The 24330-nt window shown below is 49.2% G+C and overlaps 2 protein-coding genes across 7 annotated transcripts in view; both read left to right on the forward strand.

The window, feature by feature from the left end:
* Window positions 1–1125, forward strand: part of lsr (lipolysis stimulated lipoprotein receptor) — a 10346-nt gene extending 9221 nt beyond the window's left edge. Inside the window, exon 11 of one of the 2 annotated variants that reach the window (XM_056602808.1) lies at window positions 260–1125. In XM_056602808.1, coding sequence (XP_056458783.1) covers window positions 260–295 — 36 coding nt within the window. In that variant the 3' untranslated portion in view covers window positions 296–1125. The remainder of the gene's footprint in view (window positions 1–259) is intronic. The other variant, XM_056602809.1, reaches the window with a different exon arrangement.
* Window positions 1126–1487: 362 nt separating this feature from the next.
* mag (myelin associated glycoprotein) lies at window positions 1488–23262 on the forward strand. 5 transcript variants are annotated; one of them, XM_056602970.1, is made up of 12 exons: window positions 1488–1568; window positions 10713–10807; window positions 10984–11064; window positions 11154–11522; window positions 12010–12306; window positions 13300–13557; window positions 16517–16777; window positions 19067–19369; window positions 19608–19707; window positions 20317–20413; window positions 20890–20943; window positions 21212–23262. In XM_056602970.1, the coding sequence occupies exons 3-12, from the start codon at window positions 11019–11021 to the stop codon at window positions 21371–21373; spliced, it is 1947 nt and encodes a 648-aa protein (XP_056458945.1). In that variant the 5' UTR covers window positions 1488–1568; window positions 10713–10807; window positions 10984–11018; the 3' UTR covers window positions 21374–23262. The 5 variants fall into 5 exon arrangements, with proteins under 5 accessions (XP_056458945.1, XP_056458949.1, XP_056458950.1 ...); XM_056602971.1 differs by lacking the exon at window positions 1488–1568 and adding an exon at window positions 6489–6573; XM_056602973.1 differs by lacking the exon at window positions 1488–1568 and adding an exon at window positions 10562–10599.
* Window positions 23263–24330: the final 1068 nt, after the last annotated feature.

Genomic DNA, 24330 nt, shown 5'->3' on the forward strand with positions numbered 1-24330 from the left:
GGGTAGAGGAGGGGTAGAGGGAGGAGGAGGAGGAGCAGCAGCAGGGGGAGGAGGACGTTAACATGTTGTAATGTTATGATGACCTCGCCATCATAACTAGTTATGCGGTCAATCATCATAAATGTTATGATCGTTTCAGGTCTGACCAACGTAACTGCAGTCCTGGACTAATCCCTGTGGTGTGGTGTTGGGTGTTTCTCTCTTATTTGTATGTAATATTATTTGTGTATTAAGCGGTTGTTTGTTGTTTGTCCCGCAGAACGGTGCTGTGAGCAGAGAGAGTCTGGTGGTGTAGACGACAACAGCATACTCTTGTCTTCCTGTAAATATCTTGTGTTTTCATCTCCTGACGGCTGCCGCCAGTGCCTTAATATTCCAGACTCTAGCTGTTAGGTGAACGTTGTTTGTCTGTCCTTAATGCGTTACGTTGGTCATGTCCGTTTACTTCATTCTTAGCATTCTGTAGAAAGCCAAGATCATTATTATAATCGATTTTATATAAGATATAAGTTCGTTTTTTAAATATTTTGTAAAAAATTGTTTTAATTCGATAAGGATGTATGTGTGGGATTTTTCACCAGAGCTTTCAAATGTTTTGTAATCAAAATGCAGATACCTTTTAAAGTATAGTTAGTTTTTATGATGTTTGTTTTGGCTTATTTTGGTTGTACAGTCCGATGTTGTATGCATTTAATGTACGAGTAAATGAGATGTACATTTTCCAATAAATCTTTTATAAACTAGAAAACTTGATTTGTATCGATTTTAGAACACTAGATGGCGCCAACGCGGACATACACTTTTCCGAGCGTTCAGAATAACACAACCGCTGCCTACATTACTAAAGAACTAGGACTTTACTACTGCCACTACTTCTACTGTGAGTTTATTAGCTGAATATCAGTTTTCAAAGGAAACCTTCAGTTTAGTTTTATCTTACTAATACCTGGTATTAATGTATTTTGACATGGTTGTTCTTATGTCCTGTATCATATTCTACAATATATTTATATGGTCTATAGTTTCTATATTATACGCAGATAAAATGTCCACACTGCCTCTGTCAGAATCCAAGCCACATACTGGAGGACAGAAAGTACTTTATCTGTCTAACAAAGTGTTCCGCGCGTAGGCAGGTTTGATCGGAGAGTGACAATATTAAAATAAACTGTGTTTTTATTTTACGTGTTTTTAAACCTCTTGCTGACTTTCTGCCAGAGTAGTCTGTCTTACTCAGAGACGGGGAGAGACGGAGCGAGAGGTGGAGGGACGGAGCGAGGGAAGGTGGGGAAAGAGGAGGGCTCCATGTCTGACTCAGGGAGATGGAAACAAGGAGGGATGAGGACGGAGGGAGAGAGCGAGAGAGAGAGTGTGATGAAGAGCAGGGAGGGGAGGGACGGAGTGCCAGGGACACCGGGCGGGGGAGGGACAGACTGAGAGGGGCCGAGTGGGATGTAGGGATGTATGGATAAATAGAGGGCCAGCAGACGAAGAGGGTGCTCATCGCTGAAGCTCACATTTGAAAACGGCTGATCCATGTGCACTGCCTCAACTAGCTCTACTACCAGGTTAGTGCTTCTTTACCATCTCAACTAGTAGTACTACCAGGTTAGTGCTCCTTTACTATCTCACTAGTTCTACTACCAGGTTAGTGCTTCTTTACCATCTCAACTAGTAGTACTACCAGGTTAGTGCTTCTTTACTATCTAAACTAGTTCTACTACCAGGTTAGTGCTTCTTTACCATCTCAACTAGTTCTACTACCAGGTTAGTGCTCCTTTACTATCTCAACTAGTTCTACTACCAGGTTAGTGCTTCTTTACCATCTCAACTAGAAGTACTACCAGGTTAGTGCTTCTTTACCATCTCAACTAGTTCTACTACCAGGTTAGTGCTTCTTTACCATCTCAACTAGTAGTACTACCAGGTTAGTGCTCCTTTACTATCCCAACTACTAGAACTATTGCCAGGTTGGTGCTTAACTACCACCTGAACTTCTAGAACTATTATCAGGTTAGTGCTTATTTACCACCTGAACTACTAGAACTATTACCCGGTTAGTGCTTATTCACCACCTAAATTAGTACTACTAATACTAACAGGTTAGTGCTTATTATTTACCACTTCAACTACCAGTTACCAGCTTGGTACTTGGTACCTAATTTGAAATCGTGCTGTCTAAAGTTTGTAAATGTAACAATACCCTTTCAATATTTATGTTTTCGGCCAAAAATGTACCTAAATATATCTCTGCCTTTACATATCCCTGCTTTTAGAAATCGACCTTTACACATCTCGACGTTTAGATCTATTGCTCTGCATATCTTCACTTTTAGATCCATAGCTCTCTACTCCTGCATATCTATACTTTGCGATCGATTTCCTGAGGTGAACTCCCATGGCGTGTGTGTAAATGTGTCGAGTGGTTTCTTCTTGTAATCATACGAGTCAGGTCTCTGGGTGACCAGCTGGGTGTGTGGTTGGCAGCGGCGGTCCCCATATGTCCATCGGTAGGGCGCTGGCGCCAGAGGCCACTGTGGAACATGAGGGCGTTCTACTCTCGCACATTCACCAAAGTAGAAATGAGGCTGTGGGATTTGACCGGACCATAGGATGGGTCAAATACATACATACATACATACATACATACATACATACATACATACATCACGTTTTTGTTTTTGTTCTTGTGGTGAAAGGTTGTCGTCGTTTTAATTTTCATTTCTTTTTTTTTTCTTGCTATCATTGATGAGTATAAAAAAGTCCTCAAATGCCCCCCCCCCTGTGTTTGTGTGTTTACCACAGGAAGTTAAGTTGGCTAACAGCAGTGGAGAGAGAGATGGAAATAGAGAGAAAGAGCAAGTGATAGTGTTAGAGAGAGATATCGAGAAGCAGAGACAGTGAGGGATGGAGAGATAGTGATAAAGACAGCAATTTTGGGTTTGAGTGACGGAGAGAGTGAATGGACTGCATTTATAAAGTGCTTAATATGTGGGCCCTCAAAGTGCACAATTTTTGCCTCACACTCACCGATTAATCAAAACATTCCTAAATCCGCCAGTTTAGGGTTAGGAAACCTAGCTAGGAGGAGCTGGGAATCGAACCAACAACCTACCGGTTGTCAGACAACCTGCTGTTCTAGAGAGCAGTAGAGGGACAGAGAGAGAGAGAGAGAGAGAGAGATCGACGGAGCGAGCGAGAGTGATAGAGAGACATAGTGACTGAGAGAGAGCGAGAGAGTGATAGAGAGACATTGAGTGACAGAGAGAGAGTTGTATTCAAAGTCTGCTATGGATCAGTGTGCTGCCGTGTCACCCTCTTCTAGACAATGACTGCTGTGTGTGCTTGTTTGTGTGTGTGTGTGTGTGTGTGTGTGTGTGTGTGTGTGTGTGTGTGTGTGTGTGTGTGCATAATATTAGTTGTCTGTGGGATAATGTAATCGTGTAATATCATTTCAAGTGCTGATCGCTGTTGGTGATAACCTGGGGTTAGGCCCACTTTGATGAACTCAAAGGAAAGCGGGCCGGGGGACAGGCTAGTTCCATAGCCAGAACTACAGGGCTACAGCTACAGGACCAAGCCGGCCAAAAGCTAAAGTTACAGGACCAGGATAGCAAAAGCTACCAATACCGGACCAGGAGAGCTACACAGCTACAGTTATAGGACCAGGCTAGCTACATGGCTACAGGACCAGGCTAGCTACATGGCTACAGGATCAGACTAGCTACATGGCTACAGGATCAGGCTAGCTACATGGCTACAGGACCAGGCTAGCTACATGGCTACAGGATCAGGCTAGCTACATGGCTACAGGACCAGGCTAGCTACATGGCTACAGGATCAGGCTAGCTACATGGCTACAGGATCAGGCTAGCTACATGGCTACAGGATCAGACTAGCTATAGAGCTACAGAATAGGGCTAGCAGCTATAAGGCTACAGCCTCAGGATTAGGTTAGCTACACGGCTACAGCTACAGGATAAGTGTCACGGTTCACTCACTTGTGATTAACAGTAGAGATGGACTTCCCGAACCAATAAGGGATGAGTTGCCCGGATTGGTCTAAACGAGACGGGAGCGGTCCAAACTCTATATCGGCTCTTACAGAGGCCGTCGTAGTCGGCTCCAAACCGATATTCGTACAGCGCATTTAAATCACTATAGCTACACTGGAATAATGACATCTGTCCTTAATCTCACCTACAATGGTAGGGGCATTGGGACGGTTGAGAGGGGGTCATCCCTATGTTCCCCAGGTCCTATGTTCCCCGGGTGCCAAGGGTTAGGGTCAGGTTTAGGGTTATGGTCGGAGGAGAGACATTCTAACCAATCACAGGCGATCAGAGGCGAAAAAGGCGGTACTTGCCCCTACCATCCTACGAAAAAAAGATTTGCTCACAGGGTCCTATGCACCCCGGTCACATGCAAAGCGGGGAACATAGCACCCGGGGAACATAGATACGCTCCCGTTGAGAGAATGCAAAGTGGGTGTAGACGGAGATAGCAGCACCCTGAACCCCAGCATCGAGGTCTAGAATATGGGGGCTGCTACTACAGGGAGCTGCAGCGTGGTCCTTCATTTGCTCGCTTACGTTGGTAGAATACCAGTTGTTATGCAGCCGCATTCTCAATGGGAGCGTACCTATGTTCCCCGGGTCCTTTGTTCCCCGCTTTGTGCGTGACCGGGGACCATGGACCCTGTGAGCAAATCTTTTTTTTCGTAGGATGGTAGGGAAAAGTACCGCCTTTTTTTCACCTCTGCTTCGGCTGTGATTGGTTAGAATGTCTCTCCTCCGATTGGTTTTGGTTAGGGTTAACCCACACCCTAACCCTTAACCTGACCCTAACCCTTTGCACCCGGGGAACAGAGGGATGACCCCTTCTCAATCAAGGGATGAGGTTCAGCAGCAGAAGACTGCTAAACCAGTAGAGCACCAACAGCCACTAGGGTCAGTGGTAGTTGGCCGTAGTCCAGGGTTAGGGTTAGTAACATCCTGGTAGCCTAGCCAGTAAGACGTGACCCTGTTCGGGGTCATCCCTATGTTCCCCGGTTGCAAAGGGTTAGGGCTAGGGTGAGGGTAAACCCTTAACCTAACCCTAACCATAACCAATCGGAGGAGAGCCATTCTAACCAATTACAGGCGAATCAGAGGCGAAAAAAGGCGGTACATGCCCCTACCATCCTACGAAAAAAAGATTTGCTCACAGTAAATGTTGGTACCAAAATCTGTTAGCCCAGTTAGTAGACAGTAGTCCAGGGTTAGGGTTAGCAACAGGCTGGTAGCCCAGTTAGTAAGGCTGTAGTCCAGGGTTAGGGTTAGCAGCATGCTGGTAGCCCAGCCAGTATAGTTTGGCAGAAGTCCAGCAATGAGATGACCAGAGCCTAGGCCAGGAGCTGGGCTGAGAGTTTGGTAAGAACCCATTTGATCATCAGATTCTAGCAGACTTGGTTGGTACTAATGTTGACGAATCAGATGTAGGAGTTGAAGCATAGTCTTGGCCAGATCCAGCCAAAGGTAGTGTGCCTTCATCCAGATTCCAGATGTCTAAGGCATAACTGTACCATAGGCATAACAGTAGTAGGAGAAGCCATGGACAGAGCGGTATGACCAATCACATATAGGCCAGAGAGGGAAGACTCTACCCACCTTTAGGACCAGGAAGGTAGGAATCAACCATCTACAGGACTGAGAGATAGGACTGTAACCAGATATAGGATAGAGACGTAGGACTGTAGCCACCTATAGGACGGAGAGGTAAACCAGCCTGTAGAAGCAGAGAGGTAGCTCAGAGCGATTTGAAAGGATGGATGGGTACACGCTTTCGGAGGCTGCCAACAGGCAAAGCCTTGAGAAGCCTTGATGGGAACTGATGACCAGCTGGCTTCTCTTGGAGACCATAGGGCTCCCATAGTGACAGTAAGGCACTCTCAGTGGAGTCACCACTTGTGATGCCAGGCTGGTTGGGATCCAGTAGGTTGCAGGCTTGTTACAAGCGCCAGCTAGCTGGGACCCAGGCTAGCCACAGGCTAGCTGGGACCAAGGCTAGCCACAATCTAGCTGGAACCCAGGCTAAGTAGATGCTAGCTAACGGCTAAAATCGGCTGTCTATAAGCTAGCTTGGAGCGCAGGCTGGCCCCAGGCTAACTTGGAGACCAAGCCAGCTAGACCTAGCTGGACGCTCCCTGAGGCTCAGGAAGGTGTCAAAACAGGGGGTCATTGTCTCCGTGGGGTGGGGGGTGAGGGTAGGGGTGTTTATGAATGGCCGAGCATCAGCATGCGTCTCCTGAACAATGCTGCTTCACTGGGGCACGGGGACGGAGGGAGGGCGGGCGGGGTGTGATGCAGCGTGTTCGGGGCTTGGTACCGCCTGTAGCGACGGAGCTGGCGAGGTGGCGACACTGGCACTCGCACCCCCTAGGGAGAGAGAGCGAGAGAGAGAGAGAGAGAGAGAGAGAGAGAGAGAGAGAGAGAGAGAGAGAGAGAGAGAGAGAGAGAGAGAGAGAGAGAGACAACGGGTTGACACACAAACAGAGAGCGGTAGAGACCGGCTGATCGAGCTTCCATCAGACAGGTGAGGGCTGACTATTATTAGTATTATTGGTGTGGTTATTCTGTACTTAAAGAAGTTTTCATTTTAGTTAATAGTCGGGTTTTTTTGCAGTGTTATTAGAAGTACTAGTATGGTGTTATAGTTGATATTAGTTAGTTACTATTAGTAGTTGGTGTTAGTTAATACTTGTTAATAATAAACTATGTTTAAACTAAACTAGGGTTTAACCCTTACCTGGTCTTATATTTTCAGTGGTGAATTGATGCAAATTAGTATAAAAAGCTTTCACATTACTATTAGTATTAGTAGTATTAGTAGTAGTGCTGAATAAGAAGTTTTTGTGTGTGTATGAATATGAAGGATTGTTTTTGCCAGCCTGGTTGCTGTGGTAGCAGATGTTCTGGCAAAGTTACTGAGTGTAATACCTTTACTCTGATGAGTAATAATTGTTTGTTTGTTTGTGTGTGTGTGTGTGTGTGTGTGTGTGTGTGTGTGTGTGTGTGTGTGTGTGTGTGTGTGTGTGTGTGTGTGTGTGTGTGTGTGTGTGTGTGTGTGTGTGTGTGAACCTAGAAAACGGGTATCCTGTACTTTAAATATACCAGTCGATACTATCCATACACATTATAATGATTGCATATAAAATTCCACATATACGGTATAAGGTCGCCAGAGCAGGTGAATGTGGATCGGCGCCAGTGTTGTGGAGATCCTCTCTGGCGCCCCCTGCTGCCCAATCAGAAGACGACCTGTGGCTCACCATCTGTCAATCACAGCTTCCTCCTAGAAAAACACCCACAAACCGTTACAACGTTATGTGAAAATATTAATTCAGAAAAGAAGGCTATTCATTCATATTATCACACATCAACACTTATCCATGCATAGATATTGTTACAGTGTTATAGAAAAAACATGTTCACATAACAAATAATAAATTATCTTTTTGCTGTAAAAGGATACTTTATAGGCATAATATAATGTAACAACCATTAACAATTACAATAATAAGTACTAGTGGACAGATTCTGTCTACTACTCCAAATGTATACATTTTATTCATAGCGTTTCTCTCAGGCAACGCTGTACAATGAGTTAAATAAAATACATTAAAAGTACAAATTATATTATTAGGATAGACCAACAATGAAAATGTGAATACTATCCATACCGGTTTACAATTACTATGCAGATATTCTAAAGTACAATGTGCATGATGTACGCACACGCACACACTAACACATACACACAGTATTGGTATGCGGGTGTGTGGGTGTCATATGTGGCAATGCATGCTGGAAGTTTGTATGTATGTGTACATGCCAGTGTGTTTGTGTTTGTGTGTGTGTGTGTGTGTGTGTGTGTGTGTGTGTGTGTGTGTGTGTGTGTGTGTGTGTGTGTGTGTGTGTGTGTGTGTGTGTGTGTGTGTGTGTGTGTATCTGTGCAAGCTTGGTTTCTGCTCATCAGTGTGCCATCTGGTCAGGCTGAGTATTATTGTGTGTGTGTGTGTGTGTGTCTGTGTGTGTGTGTCAGTAGAACACAAGCTGTGACAGGATCTGTTCTGCAAACATTCCTCTGCTCATTCCTCTCTCTCTCTCTCTCTCTCTCTCTCTCTCTCTCTCTCTCTCTCTCTCTCTCTCTCTCTCTCTCTCTCTGTCTCTCTCTCTCTCTCTCTCTCTCTCTCTCTCTCTCTCGCTCTCTCTCTCTCTCTCTCTCGCTCTCTCTCTCTCTCTCTCTCTCTCTCTCTCTCTCTCTCTCTCTCTCGCTCTCTCTCTCTCGCTCTCTCTTTCTCTGTCTCTCTCTCACAATGGCCGCCGTTGTCTGTAAACAGGCAGATCTTTATTTTTTGTTCTTCTCCACGTTCTCCGTGATCTTAAGACAAATATTCTCCTTGGCACAGTTGTCTGTTTGTCTGGCGTCTGTGTGATTTAAATAAAGGTTGAATCTGGCATCTCTGATGTGCGTCACGGAACACGTCAATATGTGATGAACACGATGACTCCATTAAGTCTTCTCACACAAACCCTCTTGTCTTCTGAACATTGATCATGATGAGGTTGGCTAACCCCTTACTGCTCTGTAGTCAGTGACTACTCTTTAAAGTCCTGTCTCTTTATTCACTGTCTAATCCAAAGCTGCTCCTCAAAGGACAATTTACTCTTAGAAAGAATTAGGACAACAAGTAATTTCGGCAAATTATATTGGTAACCGATGTTTTAATGAAGCCAGGATGGGCGGTTACGATGGTTTGTCCTTTAATGACCCGTCTCTGTACTCACTGTCTAACCCCTACCTGCTCCTCAATGACCCGTCTCTGTACTCACTTTCTAACCCCTACCTGCTCCTTAATGACCCGTCTCTGTACTCACTGTCTAACCCCTACCTGCTCCTCAATGACCCGTCTCTGTATCCACTGTCTAACCCCTACCTGCTCCTTAATGACCCGTCTCTGTACTCACTGTCTAACCCCTACCTGCTCCTTAATGACCCGTCTCTGTACTCACTGTCTAACCCCTACCTGCTCCTCAATGACCCGTCTCTGTACTCACTGTCTAACCCCTACCTGCTCCTTAATGACCCGTCTCTGTACTCACTGTCTAACCCCTACCTGCTCCTCAATGACCCGTCTCTGTACTCACTGTCTAACCCCTACCTGCTCCTCAATGACCCGTCTCTGTACTCACTGTCTAACCCCTACCTGCTCCTTAATGACCCGTCTCTGTACTCACTGTCTAACCCCTACCTGCTCCTTAATGACACGTCTCTGTACTCACTGTCTAACCCCTACCTGCTCCTTAATGACCCGTCTCTGTACTCACTGTCTAACCCCTACCTGCTCCTTAATGACCCGTCTCTGTACTCACTGTCTAACCCCTACCTGCTCCTTAATGACCCGTCTCTGTACTCACTTTCTAACCCCTACCTTTCCCTTGTAGTGTCGGTAGCGGGCTGCAACCATCGGGTCCAAATGCGCCGTTCAGGGGTCCGGGATGCTTTGGGTCCCGGGGTGTCTCCTCGGGATCTGGGGCTTGTAGGGGCCTGGAGTGTCTCCTAGAGGGGCCCGGGGTGTCTCTTAGGGGCCCGGTGTGTGTAGGGGCCCGGAGTGTCTCCTAGGGGGGTCCGGGGTGTCTCTTAGGGGCCCGGTGTGTGTAGGGGCCCGGAGTGTCTCCTAGGGGGGCCCGGGGTGTCTCCTAGGGATCTGGGGCTTGTAGGGGCCCGGAGTGTCTCCCGGGGTGTCTCCTAGGGGTCTGCGGCGTGTTGGGGCCCGGGGCCAAGGGCGTATAGGGGCCCCGGGTTGTCCCAAAGGGTCAAGGATCTGAAGGACCACGATGTGATGGAATGCAGAGTGTGGGGGCGGAGGAGAGAAATGTCTGAGTGCATATTTCCACCATCCCACCGCGCTACGCACCCATGGCTGACAATGACCTCTCTCTCTCCCCCAGTATCTCCCCATCATCCTTCTCTTCTCTCCCGTCCCTCCGTCCCTCTTGGCCCAAGCCTTCTGGTCTGAGACCGTGATGAGGCCTGTGTGCGCTTGTGTGTGTGTCTATGTGTGCGTGCGTGTAGGTGTGTTTTATGAGTGTGTGTGTGTGTGCGCATAAAGGCTGCTGTGTGCTGGTGGAGGCAGGGTGAATGGATCTGTTGTTGCGAAAACTGAGGGGGCTAGCGGTCGCCTGGCAGCCTGATTCATGCACCCCCCCCTCCCCCTTCTCCCCTACCCCACCCTACGCCCCCCACGCCCTGACGCAACCCCCCAACCCCACCCCCCATCTAGAGGGTGAGCGCATGGTGACGACACATTGATAACGTCTCCACACAGAACGCTCACCACTTGTAGTAGTAGTAGTGGTGGTCGCGGCGCTGTGGTCGCGGCGCTGTGGTCGCGGCGCTGTGGTCGTAGCTCTGTGGTCGCGGTGCTGTGGTCGCGGCGCTGTGGTCGTGGCGCTGTGGTCCTGATACTCCTTGACAAACAGAGGAAGGCCGCCTCCTCCCGTGGTTGATGGAACGGGGACAGAGTGAAATATTGGAGGAACACGATTCGATCCTTCGGTATCTGATTTTTACACCGGCAACATTCCATTGGAATGTTATCGATGATGGCAAATTCCATTAGAATGTTGGCAACCAATAAACAGTCTTTCTGCCTGTCTCTCTGTCTCCAGGAGTGGATAAGGCCAACCGCTCGCGTGCCCGGGTGAGATTTGTGGCTGTTGGGTGGAGTTGCTGAGACCCTACGTCACAGAGTTTGCTCCTACAGGTAACCAGACCACCATGTCCTCGCTAGAGGAAGCATTAGAATGAATCTTACAGATGATCTGCTCGGCTTCCGAAAAATGAATGAAGATCTCACAGCTGTGTGTGTGTGTGTGTGTGTGTGTGTGTGTGTGTGTGTGTGTGTGTGTGTGTGTGTGTGTGTGTGTGTGCGTGTGACAGTGGTACCTGTTCCAGGTGTAGCAGGACCAGTCGCCATGTGGTGCTTGGTTCCTCTTCTGCCGCTCCTGCTGGCCGTCCAAGGTAAGGAGGTCAATGCTCGCCTGTGAGGTCATCCTGAGCGATTGGTCTGCCTCCGTGATGTAGTGAGCGTACTGTTCCTCTCCCAACAGACGCCCATGCCCTCTGGAAGGTCTGGTTGCCGCGGGACATCTCGGCCATGACCAACTCCTGCGTTGTCATCCCGTGTACCTTCATGTTCCCCAACGGCGCCCGCACGCACCACGGCGTGAACAGCATCTGGTACTTCGGCCAGCCGTACCCTCAGCTGTTCCCGCCCGTTGTCTTCAAGTCCCGCACGGACGTGGTGCACGAGAGCTACAAGGGTCGCACCAAGCTGCTGGGAGACCTCAATCAGAGGAACTGCACTCTGCTCATCAACAACTTGGGCACAGAGCATTCTGGGAAATATTACTTCCGGGCGGACCTGGGCGGTGCCAATATTTACACGTACCCCGACTTCTCTGAACTCAAAGTACTCGGTGAGCAAGCGGCGGCTACAAGCTAAGTTAGCTAGGACAGCTAAAGTTGAATTCACACTTCTGCGTACCTCCCACTGCAAATATCTTTATATCGACTCATTGACACGAAAGCAGATCCTTGCAGAGCTGCCTGCTCTTATATGTCAACGTCACGTAAATGTGTACATAAGGGGACAGTTGAGCTCCTACATCTCTGTCCTACCCTCTCTTTAACCTACATCTCTCTGTCCTACCCTCTCTCTCCTACATCTCTGTCCTACCCTCTCTCTGATCTACATCTCTCTGGTCAACATCTCCCTGCTACATCTCTGTCCTACATCTCTGTCCTACCCTCTCTCTGTTCTACATCTCCCTGCTACATCTCTGTCCTACCCTCTCTCTCCTACATCTCTGTCCTACCCTCTCTCTTTTCTACATCTCTCTGGTCAACATCTCCCTGCTACATCTCTGTCATACATCTCTGTCCTACCCTCTCTCCGTCCTACAGAACAGCCCACCATCGACGTACCGGAGGAGATCCTGAGCGACGAGAACCTGGAGCTGACCTGCTACGCGCCGGACAACTGCCCGGAGATGACCCCTGAGATCCAGTGGCTGTTCACCGACTACCTCCCCGACCCGGAGTTCACCTCAGAGTACGCAGAGGAGAGCAATACGGCCGTCCTCTCCAACACGCTGAGCTTCACCCCCAGACCCATGCACAACGGGCAGCTGCTGGGCTGCCGGGTCTTCTACGCCAACACCACGCTGGCCTACGAGCGGCACATCACCCTGGATGTCAAGTGTAAGTCTCCAGCAAACCCAAACCCCTAGCCCCCTCACTTTAGCCGTAGAGATTCTAGGGGTTAGGGTGTTCGACTGGCAGACCAAGTGTTCTTGGTTCGAACCCCGATGTACGCGGTATACATTCAGGAGGAAAGCTGCTCAATATAGGAAATAGTGAATTACAGACCTGTAGGATTGCGTTCTTGTAGAATTAAATTGGGAAGAGGGAGAGGTTGTGGACTGCTAGGCTTTAGGATTAAGACTTTGGTTGAGGGAGACATATTATGGTGTTTTCCCAACAAGTAAACATATTATTTGAGTTCCAGAAAACATGTTTTTGAAGCTGTTTGCTGGAAATTGCTTATAGGAAAAAAAATCTCGCCTTCCGCTATTCCCTTCTGTTTCAGTCCATTCAGAATGCGCTGTTTCTGGTGTCTGTAGCTTTAATGCAAATGAGCTGCTGCCCATTGACCAATGAGCTGTCAGACTGAACCACAGCATGGAGGAGAAGGGATTGTTGCTGTTTGCGGACTCCTGGAGCTCTATATCTATATCATATAATATAATAATAAAATTAAGGGTATTTATATAATATTATATCTATAATATTACTGCTCTTCCACAAAATCGTAGCTATGCCCTGATTGGAGGCGAGTGGGGAAGTGGGAGGTAATATTCAACTGTGCCCCCTTCCTACATAGGAGCGGGCGCCGAAACGGACTCGCTCGTTTGGTAGCTCTAGGCGCCCGCTCCTATGTAAAAAAAAAATTATGTACAGACTTTTTTCAAAGTTTTTAATGCATGTGGGAGCACCAGAGACCCAAAACCCAGGAAAATTGTTGTTTTCATAATATGTCCCCTTTAACATTTGGAGGTCACAGTTAGTTCTTCTGACGGATTGAGAGCTAGGCGTAACGGTTCGGGGTTAGGGGATAATATTTGGTGTAAGGGGCCTGGATTTAGAGTCAGGGGGAATGACGGTTCCTACAGCGTTGATGCGTTTCCCCCTCAGATGGCCCGCGCTCGGTGTGGGTGAACGTGTCGTCGGAGGTGATGGAGGGGAGCTCGGTGACGCTGCACTGTGAGGTGGACAGCAACCCCGCAGCCCGGATCTCCTGGATGTTTGGGGACCAGGAGCTGCTGTGGGACACGGCCGCCAACGTCTCGCTGGCCCTGGACGACATGAGCGCCGCCCAGGAGGGGGTGTACACCTGCGTGGGCGACAACGGCTACGGCGCCATGAATGCCTCGCTGTACCTCTCCATCAAATGTAAGACTCAGAGCACACCGCCGACGGCCTCATGATCAAACCACAGCGCCTCCTCTGGTAGGGCACAGGTACTGAGGCATCCGTATCTGTGCCCTACCAGTGTTTGGCTTCCACCATGTTTGGACAGGAATAATAAAACACGCGCAATAAGAGACAGGGACAAATATTCAGGCCTGATATTTAAATTATTGATGGCCCACTTCTAATTTAAGGCCAAGCCTGTGTATTTATATTTATTTACATTGTATAATTATTTATCCCTTTAACCTAATTATTTGGTGCACATGCTTTTATAATAATAATAATTTAACAATCTATAATGACAGGAGTCATTATAGATAAGCACAGTGCATTGTTCTTGCATGCTGTTCTGAGCCAATGAGGAAAGCATGTTCCGACCCCAACGCTGAAACTCGACCACGTAAGCCTTAGACCTTAGTTTTCCACAATTCATCTTTTAAAGCAACTCGATAAATAGTAGCAGAAACTTGCCAAATCGTTATGACAGGGGCAGAGGCAGGCAGGCAGGCAGGCAGGCAGGCAGGCAGGCAGGCAGGCAGGCAGGCAGGCAGGCAGGCAGGCAGGCAGGCAGGCAGGCAGGCAGGCAGGCAGGCAGGCAGGCAGGCAGGCAGGCAGGCAGGCAGGCAGGCAGGCAGGCAGGCAGGCAGGCAGGCAGGCAGGCAGGCAGGCAGGCAGGCAGGCAGGCAGGCAGGCAGGCAGGCAGGCAGGCAGGCAGGCAGGCAGGCAGGCAGGCAGGCAGGCAGGCAGGCAGGCAGGCAGGCAGGCAGGCAGGCAGGCAGGCAGGCAGGCAGGCAGGCAGGCAGGCAGGCAGGCAGGCAGGCAGGCAGGCAGGCAGGCAGGCAGGCAGGCAGGCAGGCAGGCAGGCAGGCAGGCAGGCAGGCAGGCAGGCAGGCAGGCAGGCAGGCAGGCAGGCAGGCAGGCAGGCAGGCAGGCAGGCAGGCAGGCAGGCAGGCAGGCAGGCAGGCAGGCAGGCAGGCAGGCAGGCAGGCAGGCAGGCAGGCAGGCAGGCAGGCAGGCAGGCAGGCAGGCAGGCAGGCAGGCAGGCAGGCAGGCAGGCAGGCAGGCAGGCAGGCAGGCAGGCAGGCAGGCAGGCAGGCAGGCAGGCAGGCAGGCAGGCAGGCAGGCAGGCAGGCAGGCAGGCAGGCAGGCAGGCAGGCAGGCAGGCAGGCAGGCAGGCAGGCAGGCAGGCAGGCAGGCAGGCAGGCAGGCAGGCAGGCAGGCAGGCAGGCAGGCAGGCAGGCAGGCAGGCAGGCAGGCAGGCAGGCAGGCAGGCAGGCAGGCAGGCAGGCAGGCAGGCAGGCAGGCAGGCAGGCAGGCAGGCAGGCAGGCAGGCAGGCAGGCAGGCAGGCAGGCAGGCAGGCAGGCAGGCAGGCAGGCAGGCAGGCAGGCAGGCAGGCAGGCAGGCAGGCAGGCAGGCAGGCAGGCAGGCAGGCAGGCAGGCAGGCAGGCAGGCAGGCAGGCAGGCAGGCAGGCAGGCAGGCAGGCAGGCAGGCAGGCAGGCAGGCAGGCAGGCAGGCAGGCAGGCAGGCAGGCAGGCAGGCAGGCAGGCAGGCAGGCAGGCAGGCAGGCAGGCAGGCAGGCAGGCAGGCAGGCAGGCAGGCAGGCAGGCAGGCAGGCAGGCAGGCAGGCAGGCAGGCAGGCAGGCAGGCAGGCAGGCAGGCAGGCAGGCAGGCAGGCAGGCAGGCAGGCAGGCAGGCAGGCAGGCAGGCAGGCAGGCAGGCAGGCAGGCAGGCAGGCAGGCAGGCAGGCAGGCAGGCAGGCAGGCAGGCAGGCAGGCAGGCAGGCAGGCAGGCAGGCAGGCAGGCAGGCAGGCAGGCAGGCAGGCAGGCAGGCAGGCAGGCAGGCAGGCAGGCAGGCAGGCAGGCAGGCAGGCAGGCAGGCAGGCAGGCAGGCAGGCAGGCAGGCAGGCAGGCAGGCAGGCAGGCAGGCAGGCAGGCAGGCAGGCAGGCAGGCAGGCAGGCAGGCAGGCAGGCAGGCAGGCAGGCAGGCAGGCAGGCAGGCAGGCAGGCAGGCAGGCAGGCAGGCAGGCAGGCAGGCAGGCAGGCAGGCAGGCAGGCAGGCAGGCAGGCAGGCAGGCAGGCAGGCAGGCAGGCAGGCAGGCAGGCAGGCAGGCAGGCAGGCAGGCAGGCAGGCAGGCAGGCAGGCAGGCAGGCAGGCAGGCAGGCAGGCAGGCAGGCAGGCAGGCCCTTCTGCCATTTGCCAAAATGCCAGATGGCCAGTATTTGCATACAGGTATTATCTGTTGGGGACAAACCCGAATATGCATAGGGAGGGGTTACACCTTCCTTCCTGTTTCTTTATAAATGAAGCAGAAGGAAGTCAGACTGAAAGTAAGACTCTCCTTTCACCCAGATTTGAGTTTCTGTGCCTACAGTCTTGAGATATGAATTTAAAGTCCGATTTTTCAAGCTCTACGAGTTTAAAGGGGACCTATTATGCTTTTTCGACTTTTATGATCTATAAACGTTGTTATAATGATTGATAGTCATGTTTAACCATACTAAAGTGTCAAATAATGACGTACATGCATTTCGACGTATTCCCTGCTGACAGTCTGGGGTGGCTGTGCAGAGCGCTAAACACTCGGGAAAACGTTTGCGATTCACTTGTTCACATTTCCGGGAAATCATCTACGTAGAGGCACTCCTGCCACGCCCCCATATGCCTGGTCAAATCTGCCCGCGCGCGCGCTTCAAGGAAGCTAACCAATCACAACAGAGTTGGGTTGGCAGGAGGGGGGCGAGGGGGCAGAGAAGGACGAAACCGAGCGTTGACAGAGAATGCTGAAAACGCTTCAACGTGAAGCGTCTTTGGGTCATTGAAAAAGCGCTATATAAAAATAATGAATTATTATTATTATTATTATTAGTCCAGGTGAACTCTGAACCGGTGAGTCTGTGTCCTGACGTCTCCGTTCTGTAACCCCGTGTCCCGGCAGTCCCTCCCCGGGAGCCCGTGGTCAACAGCTCCCTGACGGTTCTGGAAGGTTCCACGCTGGCGCTCCACTGCAGCACCCAGGGGAGCCCGGCCCCCACCCTCACCTGGCTGAAGGACGGCGAGCTGGTGGGCACCATCGTGGCCGACGAGCTGTCAGTGCTGGAGGTCTTCGAGGTGACCCCCCAGGGCGCCGGCCAGTACCGCTGCCTGGCCGAGAACGAGCACGGCCGGGCCAGCAGCTCCCTCAACGTCACCGTGGAGTGTGAGTCTGGTGTACCCCCACTCTGCAGTCCAGGGGCGCCACTGCTTGCTTTCTGGGGGGTATGCAGACACATAGCAGGCGCCCCCCCCCCGAACTCTTTGATCTGGGCACAAATTTGACCTAAAACACACTCTAGAATAGAATAGAATCTTTATTTGTCATTGGGTTAAATACAGTGTATTTACACAACGAAATTAAGGTGCAGATCTTGTTCAGTGCTTCTCTGATATTGAATCAAAAAATTAATTTTGAGTGCAGCAGGACAGATATCCGGTGTTTTCTTTAGAGGCAGCCTTTCTAAGATGCTCTGCCAGTGTAACATCATACCGTGCTATAAGAGATCAAGGATACCCAGAAAATGTCCATTTCTAGGATTTCCTAACTGTGCATTTTGTCCCCCTCAGTGGCAGGTTTCTTTCTGCAAGGAAGAATATGCAGTCGATCACTCGAGTCAACAAGCTCTCTGCAATTCGCTATCAATAGTTTTACATAGGCATAAGCGGGGTGCCAATTCTTTCCACATCAGATAAGCATTTATGTGGTAACCACTTGTTTCATGGTGCTTCAGTATCTTTGAAAGACACTGCCAGTTATTATACCCCACCACAAGGCGTGTGTCAGCAACTCTAGCTTCTCCAAAAAGCTTACATGCAAAACAATAGAATCTAGTAGAACTGTTGCAGTACAGTAACAAATAGGTGTGGGAAAAATAATCGATTCTTCGATGCATCGCAATACTGTGTAGTATATACTGATTCAGTCTAAATTCAGATACGATAATAATCTTCTTCTTTTTTTGGGATTATTAATTTATTAACTTTTGGATTATTAACAGAGTTATAAAGTATCAACTTTATAACTCCGTTTTTACTGGTTCTATTGACATAAAACAAAGACTTGCATAGAGATTGAAGTAAAACAAAATAACCACAAACAAGTTCCTTTATTTTGTTCCGTTATATTGTAGGCTCCATTCTGATCAGTACACAGTTGCAAGACAACAGTATCCTGTTGTTTTACTAGTAGTAGATTTAGCTAACCTGAATATTTACAAGCCTCCTCTTGATACACTGACATAAAAACGACTGTCTTTCAACCACTTTGAAAAGCTTTCTTTCATCCCTGCGCACCCTTTCTCCTTCCCAATCTTTATTTTTCTATGTTGTGACCCTGAGGGCTTTCTTCTCTGCCTCTCCATATTGAGGTACGTGTCATCAGATGACAATGCGGTTCAAATGAAGACACTCTGGCGCTCGCCTCCAGGGCGTGGTCGAGGGGGCGCCCTCTAAAGCGCCGTGTGGGGAGGAGCCCCTTCTGGTGCGGCGCCCCAATGCGCCGCATATAGTGCATACCCACTTTTTGCGCCACTGCTGCAGTCCCCCCACCCTAAAGTGCTACATGCTAAAGTGCTAACCTATTTATTGCACATTATTCTATTGCACATTGTTCGTCAGCTTAATGGAGGCTGGGACAAATGATAATTTAAGGCGGTTAGATTTGCATAGCGGCACACAGAGTCTTCTCCCTGATGGCAGGGTTTCTGTACATCTCGCGCTGCCATTGTCGAATGTCACGTCTGGGTCAAATCACTCCGTAATATCTTTTAAATGCATTATTACACGAGTGGTTGGCTACAACGACGGGCTGTTTTAAAACATAACCAATATCGAAACAAAATAACCCAGGCGCAGTCTCATCTACGAGACGTTTGCTTATTGGCCTATAAGGAAGGCGCTGCACCGAGACGCGACATGGGATGGATCGTCCCTTAATTTAAAAAAATTAATCTTTCGGTATTCATTGTGTGTGCGTGCATTCATTTAAAAACCGCCAACCGCCCGAATTTATTTAAAATAAAAAAAATGGTCACGTCATCCGCCCGATCCGTGGTTTGGCCGCGGAGTCCGTGGCTAAACCGCCAACCGCGCAAAGCCCAGCACAAAGGAACTGCATAGTCCAGTAATGTGTGTATAGGACCACAGACTCTGGTAGTAAAAAAGACAAGTGTTAAGGGGTTAGGATTGTGGTCAGGGGTTAGGTTAGGATTCAGGATTAGGAAACAAGGGGTTAGGATGGGAGGTTGGGGTTAAGTGTAAGGGTTAGAGTCAGGGGTTAGGTATAGGGTTCAGAGTGTTTTAAAGTGCGTACAGTGTGTCCTGGTATTCCCTCTCGTGCTGGGTGGGTGTCTCCTCCTTGGGCCAGGCCTGTGGAGCAGAGTAGGTCCCCATGCTGTGGTATCCCTGTGTAGATGTGGTTGTGTAACACCCCGGTCGTGATCCTCTGGTGCAGACGGCCCCATGCTGCTGGACGAGTCCAAGTGCACGGTGGTGCGGGAGGGCGTCCAGTGTGTGTGCATGGCCGTGGGGAACCCCGAGCCCACCATCGAGTTCCACCTGCCCGACCTGAACATCACCATCAACCAGACTGACAACCGCTACAACTACTACACCCACACGGACGGCCACACCTCCACCGCCATGATCAAGCTGAGGGAGAAGGGCGACCGCAACGGCGGCGCCGCCGTCAACGTGCACTGCAGCATGAGCAACCTGTACGGCACCCACAGCGTGCTGCTGGAACTGCAGCAGGAGAGTACGTCCGGAGACACCCTGCTCACAGAGCAGCTGCTTTCTGTCCGTCTTTCTGTGTAATGTGTGTGATAACTGGAGCTTTGCTATTTCTACCTCTACTTCCTCTTCTTCTGCTACTTCTTCTTTGTCTTCTTCTGTTTCTTCCACTTCTTCTTCTTCTTCTTCTTCTTCTTCTTCTTCTTCTTCTTCTTCTTCTTCTTCTTCTTCTTCTTCTTCTTCTTCTTCTTCTTCGTCTTCAGAGAAGTACATGATGGCGGTGATCGTGGGCACCATCGGAGGAGTGGCGGTCATAGCCTTCATCATCGCTGCGGTCCGATACGTTGGCCACAACAATAAGAAGTGAGTTCAGCTCTCTGACGGAATTCCGAATAGGAGTTTTGCCTTGGAGAACAAGAAAACACTTGGGCCTCGTCATCCATTCTTAAAAGCACGTTGCTGTGTATCGTCCCTGGTCATCTGTTGGACCAATCAGTCATGTGTCTCGAGGACACTCAGGTGGTTAGCATGCTGGACTAACCCGATGAGTTGCAGGATGTTCCAGAGATGGAGGGCTCCAGGTTCAGAGTGTCGGAATCCAGGTTTTTTTCCCTCAAACCAGGAGTTGAGCCACCGGCAGCTTACCTCTAGAGGGAGTTGATGTCCAACTCCAGACGAGGAACTCTAAAAACCTGGAGAGGACTTCCCCTTCCTGAACCTGGATGCCTCGCTCCACCTCTGCTCCCCTGTCGTGCCATGGCTTTGACCTGCTATGCTCAGCCTAAAGCTAACCAGCGTGCCTTATTTAAGCTCCATGGTATATTCTAAAAACAAATCGCTGTTGTGAATCTGCCACTAAACTCATGAAATAACCCAACCGCGAATCGCCGGGAGTAACCTTCCACAGCTGGCTTTGAGAATGGATGCCCGGGCTGAGGGGTGGTAAGTCTGACCATGTGATCCGTCCCCCAGAGAGGAGGCCCCGGCCGGGACGGACCGGGTCCTAGACAACCCAGCTCTGTACTACAGCGCAGTCAAGAAGGACAAACAAAATCTGAGGAAGAAAGTGGTGAGACACGATGACAGCCGTGATGTCGGGTGATCGTCCCGCAGTCACCATGACGTTCGCCGTGACGTCACCGCGATGTCATCACGACGTCCCCCGTGGTGTCATTGTGATGTCATCGCGACGTCATTGTGATGTCACTCTGATTCTGGACGATCGTCCTGTGATGGTTTGATCTGCAGTTTGATGTTTAGTCATGAAGGAAAGGATGTTCTAATCCCAATGAGAGGGTCCAGGACCTCTGGAAACACAGACTTCTTTTCTCATAGCCCACTGGCACTACCGACAGCGAGCGCCCTGGTAGCTAGTACCGGTAGCTAGCACGGTGCCTTCTGTAGCTTCTGTCTTTTAACCTTCATAAGACTCATCCAGAGCAGGCAGAAAACGTTGCTAGACGTATAAACACTGTTTTCTCTATGCTTTCATCGCCTCTCTGCGTGTTTTCTGTGTCTCTTTTCTCTCTCCTAACTGTCGCACAGCTTAAGACAGAGCTGTTGGGCTCAAAGTTTAACTCCATTCTAGAGGAGACCACGGTAAGCGTCCTAAACCCAACCTCTGACCGATGCCGTCACTCTCATAGCTTCCTCTCATTTGTGTCAACCGCCCCACGTCTTCCAACCATGCTGTGGCATGGGTGCACACACGCTAACCCCCAAGCGCTAAGCTACAGGGAATATCTCTGTGTGCATGTCCAGTAACCACTAACCCCAGGCTGCTCTCCTCTCTGGTGTGCCAGTCTTTTGACCAGGGGTCGGGGTCTCCTCTTCTGACCGGGTTGGTGTGTTTCTGATCTCTCGGCAGGGAGAAGAGGGGAGTTATGCACCTGTGGGCTCTATGGCAAACCTGGAGAGGCAAGAGTTAAACTACGCCGCGCTCGAGTTCGGCGGGGCTCGCTCCCGGGAGGGCGGGGCCCGCAGGGCGGGAGACGACGGCAGCGACTACTCCGAGATCAAAGCCAAATGACTCGCCATCCTTCCCTGATCCCTCGGCAACGCCAGACACAGTGGCACAAAGTTCTCCCCCCCTCTCCCCGGGACGCGCCCCCTATGGATCCTCTGGTGCTGCTCGGTGGTCTCCGGTGGTTCCTTTGGTCCCTTCTGATCTCCTTCCTGTTCGGGGCTCATTGGAAACCCACCGAATATATCGGAAACATCATTCGGCAATAAGCATCCAAAAGCATGCGTATTCCTTGCTACCGTTCGTTTGCAGTACATTTTTTTTTTATTTTAAGTACCGGATCGACGTGTGTTGTTGCAACTGTTTTCTTCGGCATGAATCCTTCTGCCAGATGCTGTTCTGCCGTTTGTCCGGGATCACGTCAGCATCCTGTTGTCCCCACATGTCAAACTTATTCTCTGATCCTCCGTCCGTCTGTCGTCACTGTGTCGTCTGCCAAGGCATCAGGGAAAGAGATTCTGCCTCCTCATCCTTCTGCTCTTGTTCCTTGCTTAGCAACGAGAGACAGGATTGATCTTCAGGAGTTACGTTTCTGTTTTTATGTTTCAAACATCTCTCCTATTCATCTCTCCGTCTCTCCCTATCTCTGTCTCTGTCCATCTACCTACCTATCTCTATCTCTTCTATTTGTTTGTAACATATCTGTATTTGTGTAATTATCTTCATCTCCTGTCTTTGACATACCAAGGAATCTTCAAGGGTTAGTTAAGGAATCTCTAAGAGTAATTCTTTAAGATGGGTTAGTTGACAATCTTGAAGGGTTAGTTAACAAACACATCTTTAAGGATAATTCTTCAGGTTTAAATAACACATCTTTAAAGGTCGTGCTTAAGGGTTTATGTACACTCTTTAACCATAGAGTTCTTCATCACCCAACCGCTCTATAGGGAAGATGTTGTTTAATATGATGATAGTAAAAACATTCTAATTCCCACTGAGTTTTGTCATAAAACCACATTTTTATGTTTCATATTCTCATCAAGATTCAGAACTAAGTACATCTGTCTCCAGCCAAAGTCTATCTCATCAAGACAATGTATTCTGTGTGTGTGTGTGTTTGTGTGTTTTCTGTGTGTGTGCGTGTGTGTGTGTGTATGTGTGTGCGTGTGTGTGTTTCTCTGTGTGCATGTGCGTGCGAGTGTGTTGTTTCATGCTGAAGGGCCACAAAATTTGGCTGCAAGGAGTGTCTGTGGTTGTCATGGTGATGTTGTTCTGGTGTGATGTCACAGCCCACTAAACGTCTAACTTGATAGTGATTACACTAATGTTGTATAAATAACACGAAGCTTCATTGTAGGCAGTATGTACACACGTCGCATGACTCTATGCTAGCAGGTGTAAATGGAGGTAATTGAGAAAATGATGGGCTATGCCACTGAGGAAATGCATTTTTTTTTTTCAGACACGATTCAACGTGAAATGCACGTTTATGAAGTTCTACATTAAGTCGCTCATCAGCCTGTGTTGGTCCTAAGACTTAAGGCATATTGTTCTCTGAGAATCTGCCATCTACTCTGTACTAAAAGTTAGCCAAATATTCTCTGGTTATTGGAGTTTGCTACCAAACTTGATCATATATATTATTCTTGTTAGACTACCACAAGATCTGTGACCATAGGAACCAGAGAGAGCAGAATTACAGTATGAAAATCTTTATTCCACGGTAATGTTTTGTGAGTGTGTTGATATGCAACATTTGTTCCTCCAATACTTTGAAGTGCTGATAATGATTATTATTTAGAAGGAGTTTCTATTTCATTGACACATTAATGGCCAGGATGACTTTGTTGGAGCTGGTAGTACCCTAAAACACTTGCTTGCTCTCCTCACTTTCATCTGTCACCGGTTTCATGTCCATGCAAAGATAAATAAAGGGAAGAAAATATGAAAATGATGACAGGGATCATTACTCTTTTATTTCTGTTTCATATGACCTCCAACGTGCCTTAAACTATTTGTATGTTGTTATTCCTCATTGAAGATCAAATCTCTATCAAACTAGCTATTCATCTTAAGTTCCTTCCGACCACTCTGAGTTTATTTGCTATGATCATCTTAAACCTGCACTATGTACGTTTCCCAATTAACAACCATCAGTTGAGTTGTAGCTCAAGTAGGCAGAAGTTGACCAGAATAATTCCCTGAATCGATTTAATAATGGATGGCCGTTATATCCTTGAGAAATGTACTAGTTTGGCTATTTTCTTTGAGTAAAATAGCTGCAGTTTTAAAGTTATATAGACCCTGTTTACGCCTTGCATCAACAAACATTTTGGCCAATCGTATCGTAATCGTATATCAACGCATAATATATTGATACCTGAAAACCAAATGATTTATTCCCTTTGTATAAAGAAAGAAAGAGGGGAGAGAAGTGTTTTGGGAGGGGTCGTTTAAGCTCTATGCAGAGCTGACAGTATTTTGTGTTGCATACTGCTAAAGACTCCCTGTTCTAGTGCAATACAAAGCTGGTGTAGACAGCCATCAGGCCCAAGAAGGAACTTAAACTAGCCCTTGTGGAGAGTGTGTGGTTGAGGGATAGTTTATGCAGCCTCACCGGGCCCAAGACAGGTGGATTAGACTCTTGGGGCGTCTACGGATTCTGTTTTTGCTCAGGAAATTTCCTTTCCTAACAAGATGACCCGGAAATATTTGGAGGAAAGGTTGTTTGAATTCTATAAATGCTTAGGAAAGCACCTTGATGCAACCTTTAACCCACCTTCAGCATAGTTTACTCCTGACCAACCTTTCCAAAAGGAAAGGAGATATTGTAACCCATAAACCTTTACGGCGGCAATATTTACAGCAACAGGCCACTGACGAAGTTTACAGACTCTATGCGAATAAGCTTGAGAGATGCGGTAAGGCAGAAGAAGAGACGAGAAGAAAATAAAATGCCAACTTAGACGACTGGGGGCAGTTAATTTTAGCATTTTAACCCTAACACTAACCCTAACCCTAAG

Source organism: Gadus chalcogrammus, chromosome 11 (assembly GCF_026213295.1).
Source record: "Gadus chalcogrammus isolate NIFS_2021 chromosome 11, NIFS_Gcha_1.0, whole genome shotgun sequence".
Classification (NCBI taxonomy): Eukaryota; Metazoa; Chordata; class Actinopteri; order Gadiformes; family Gadidae; genus Gadus; species Gadus chalcogrammus.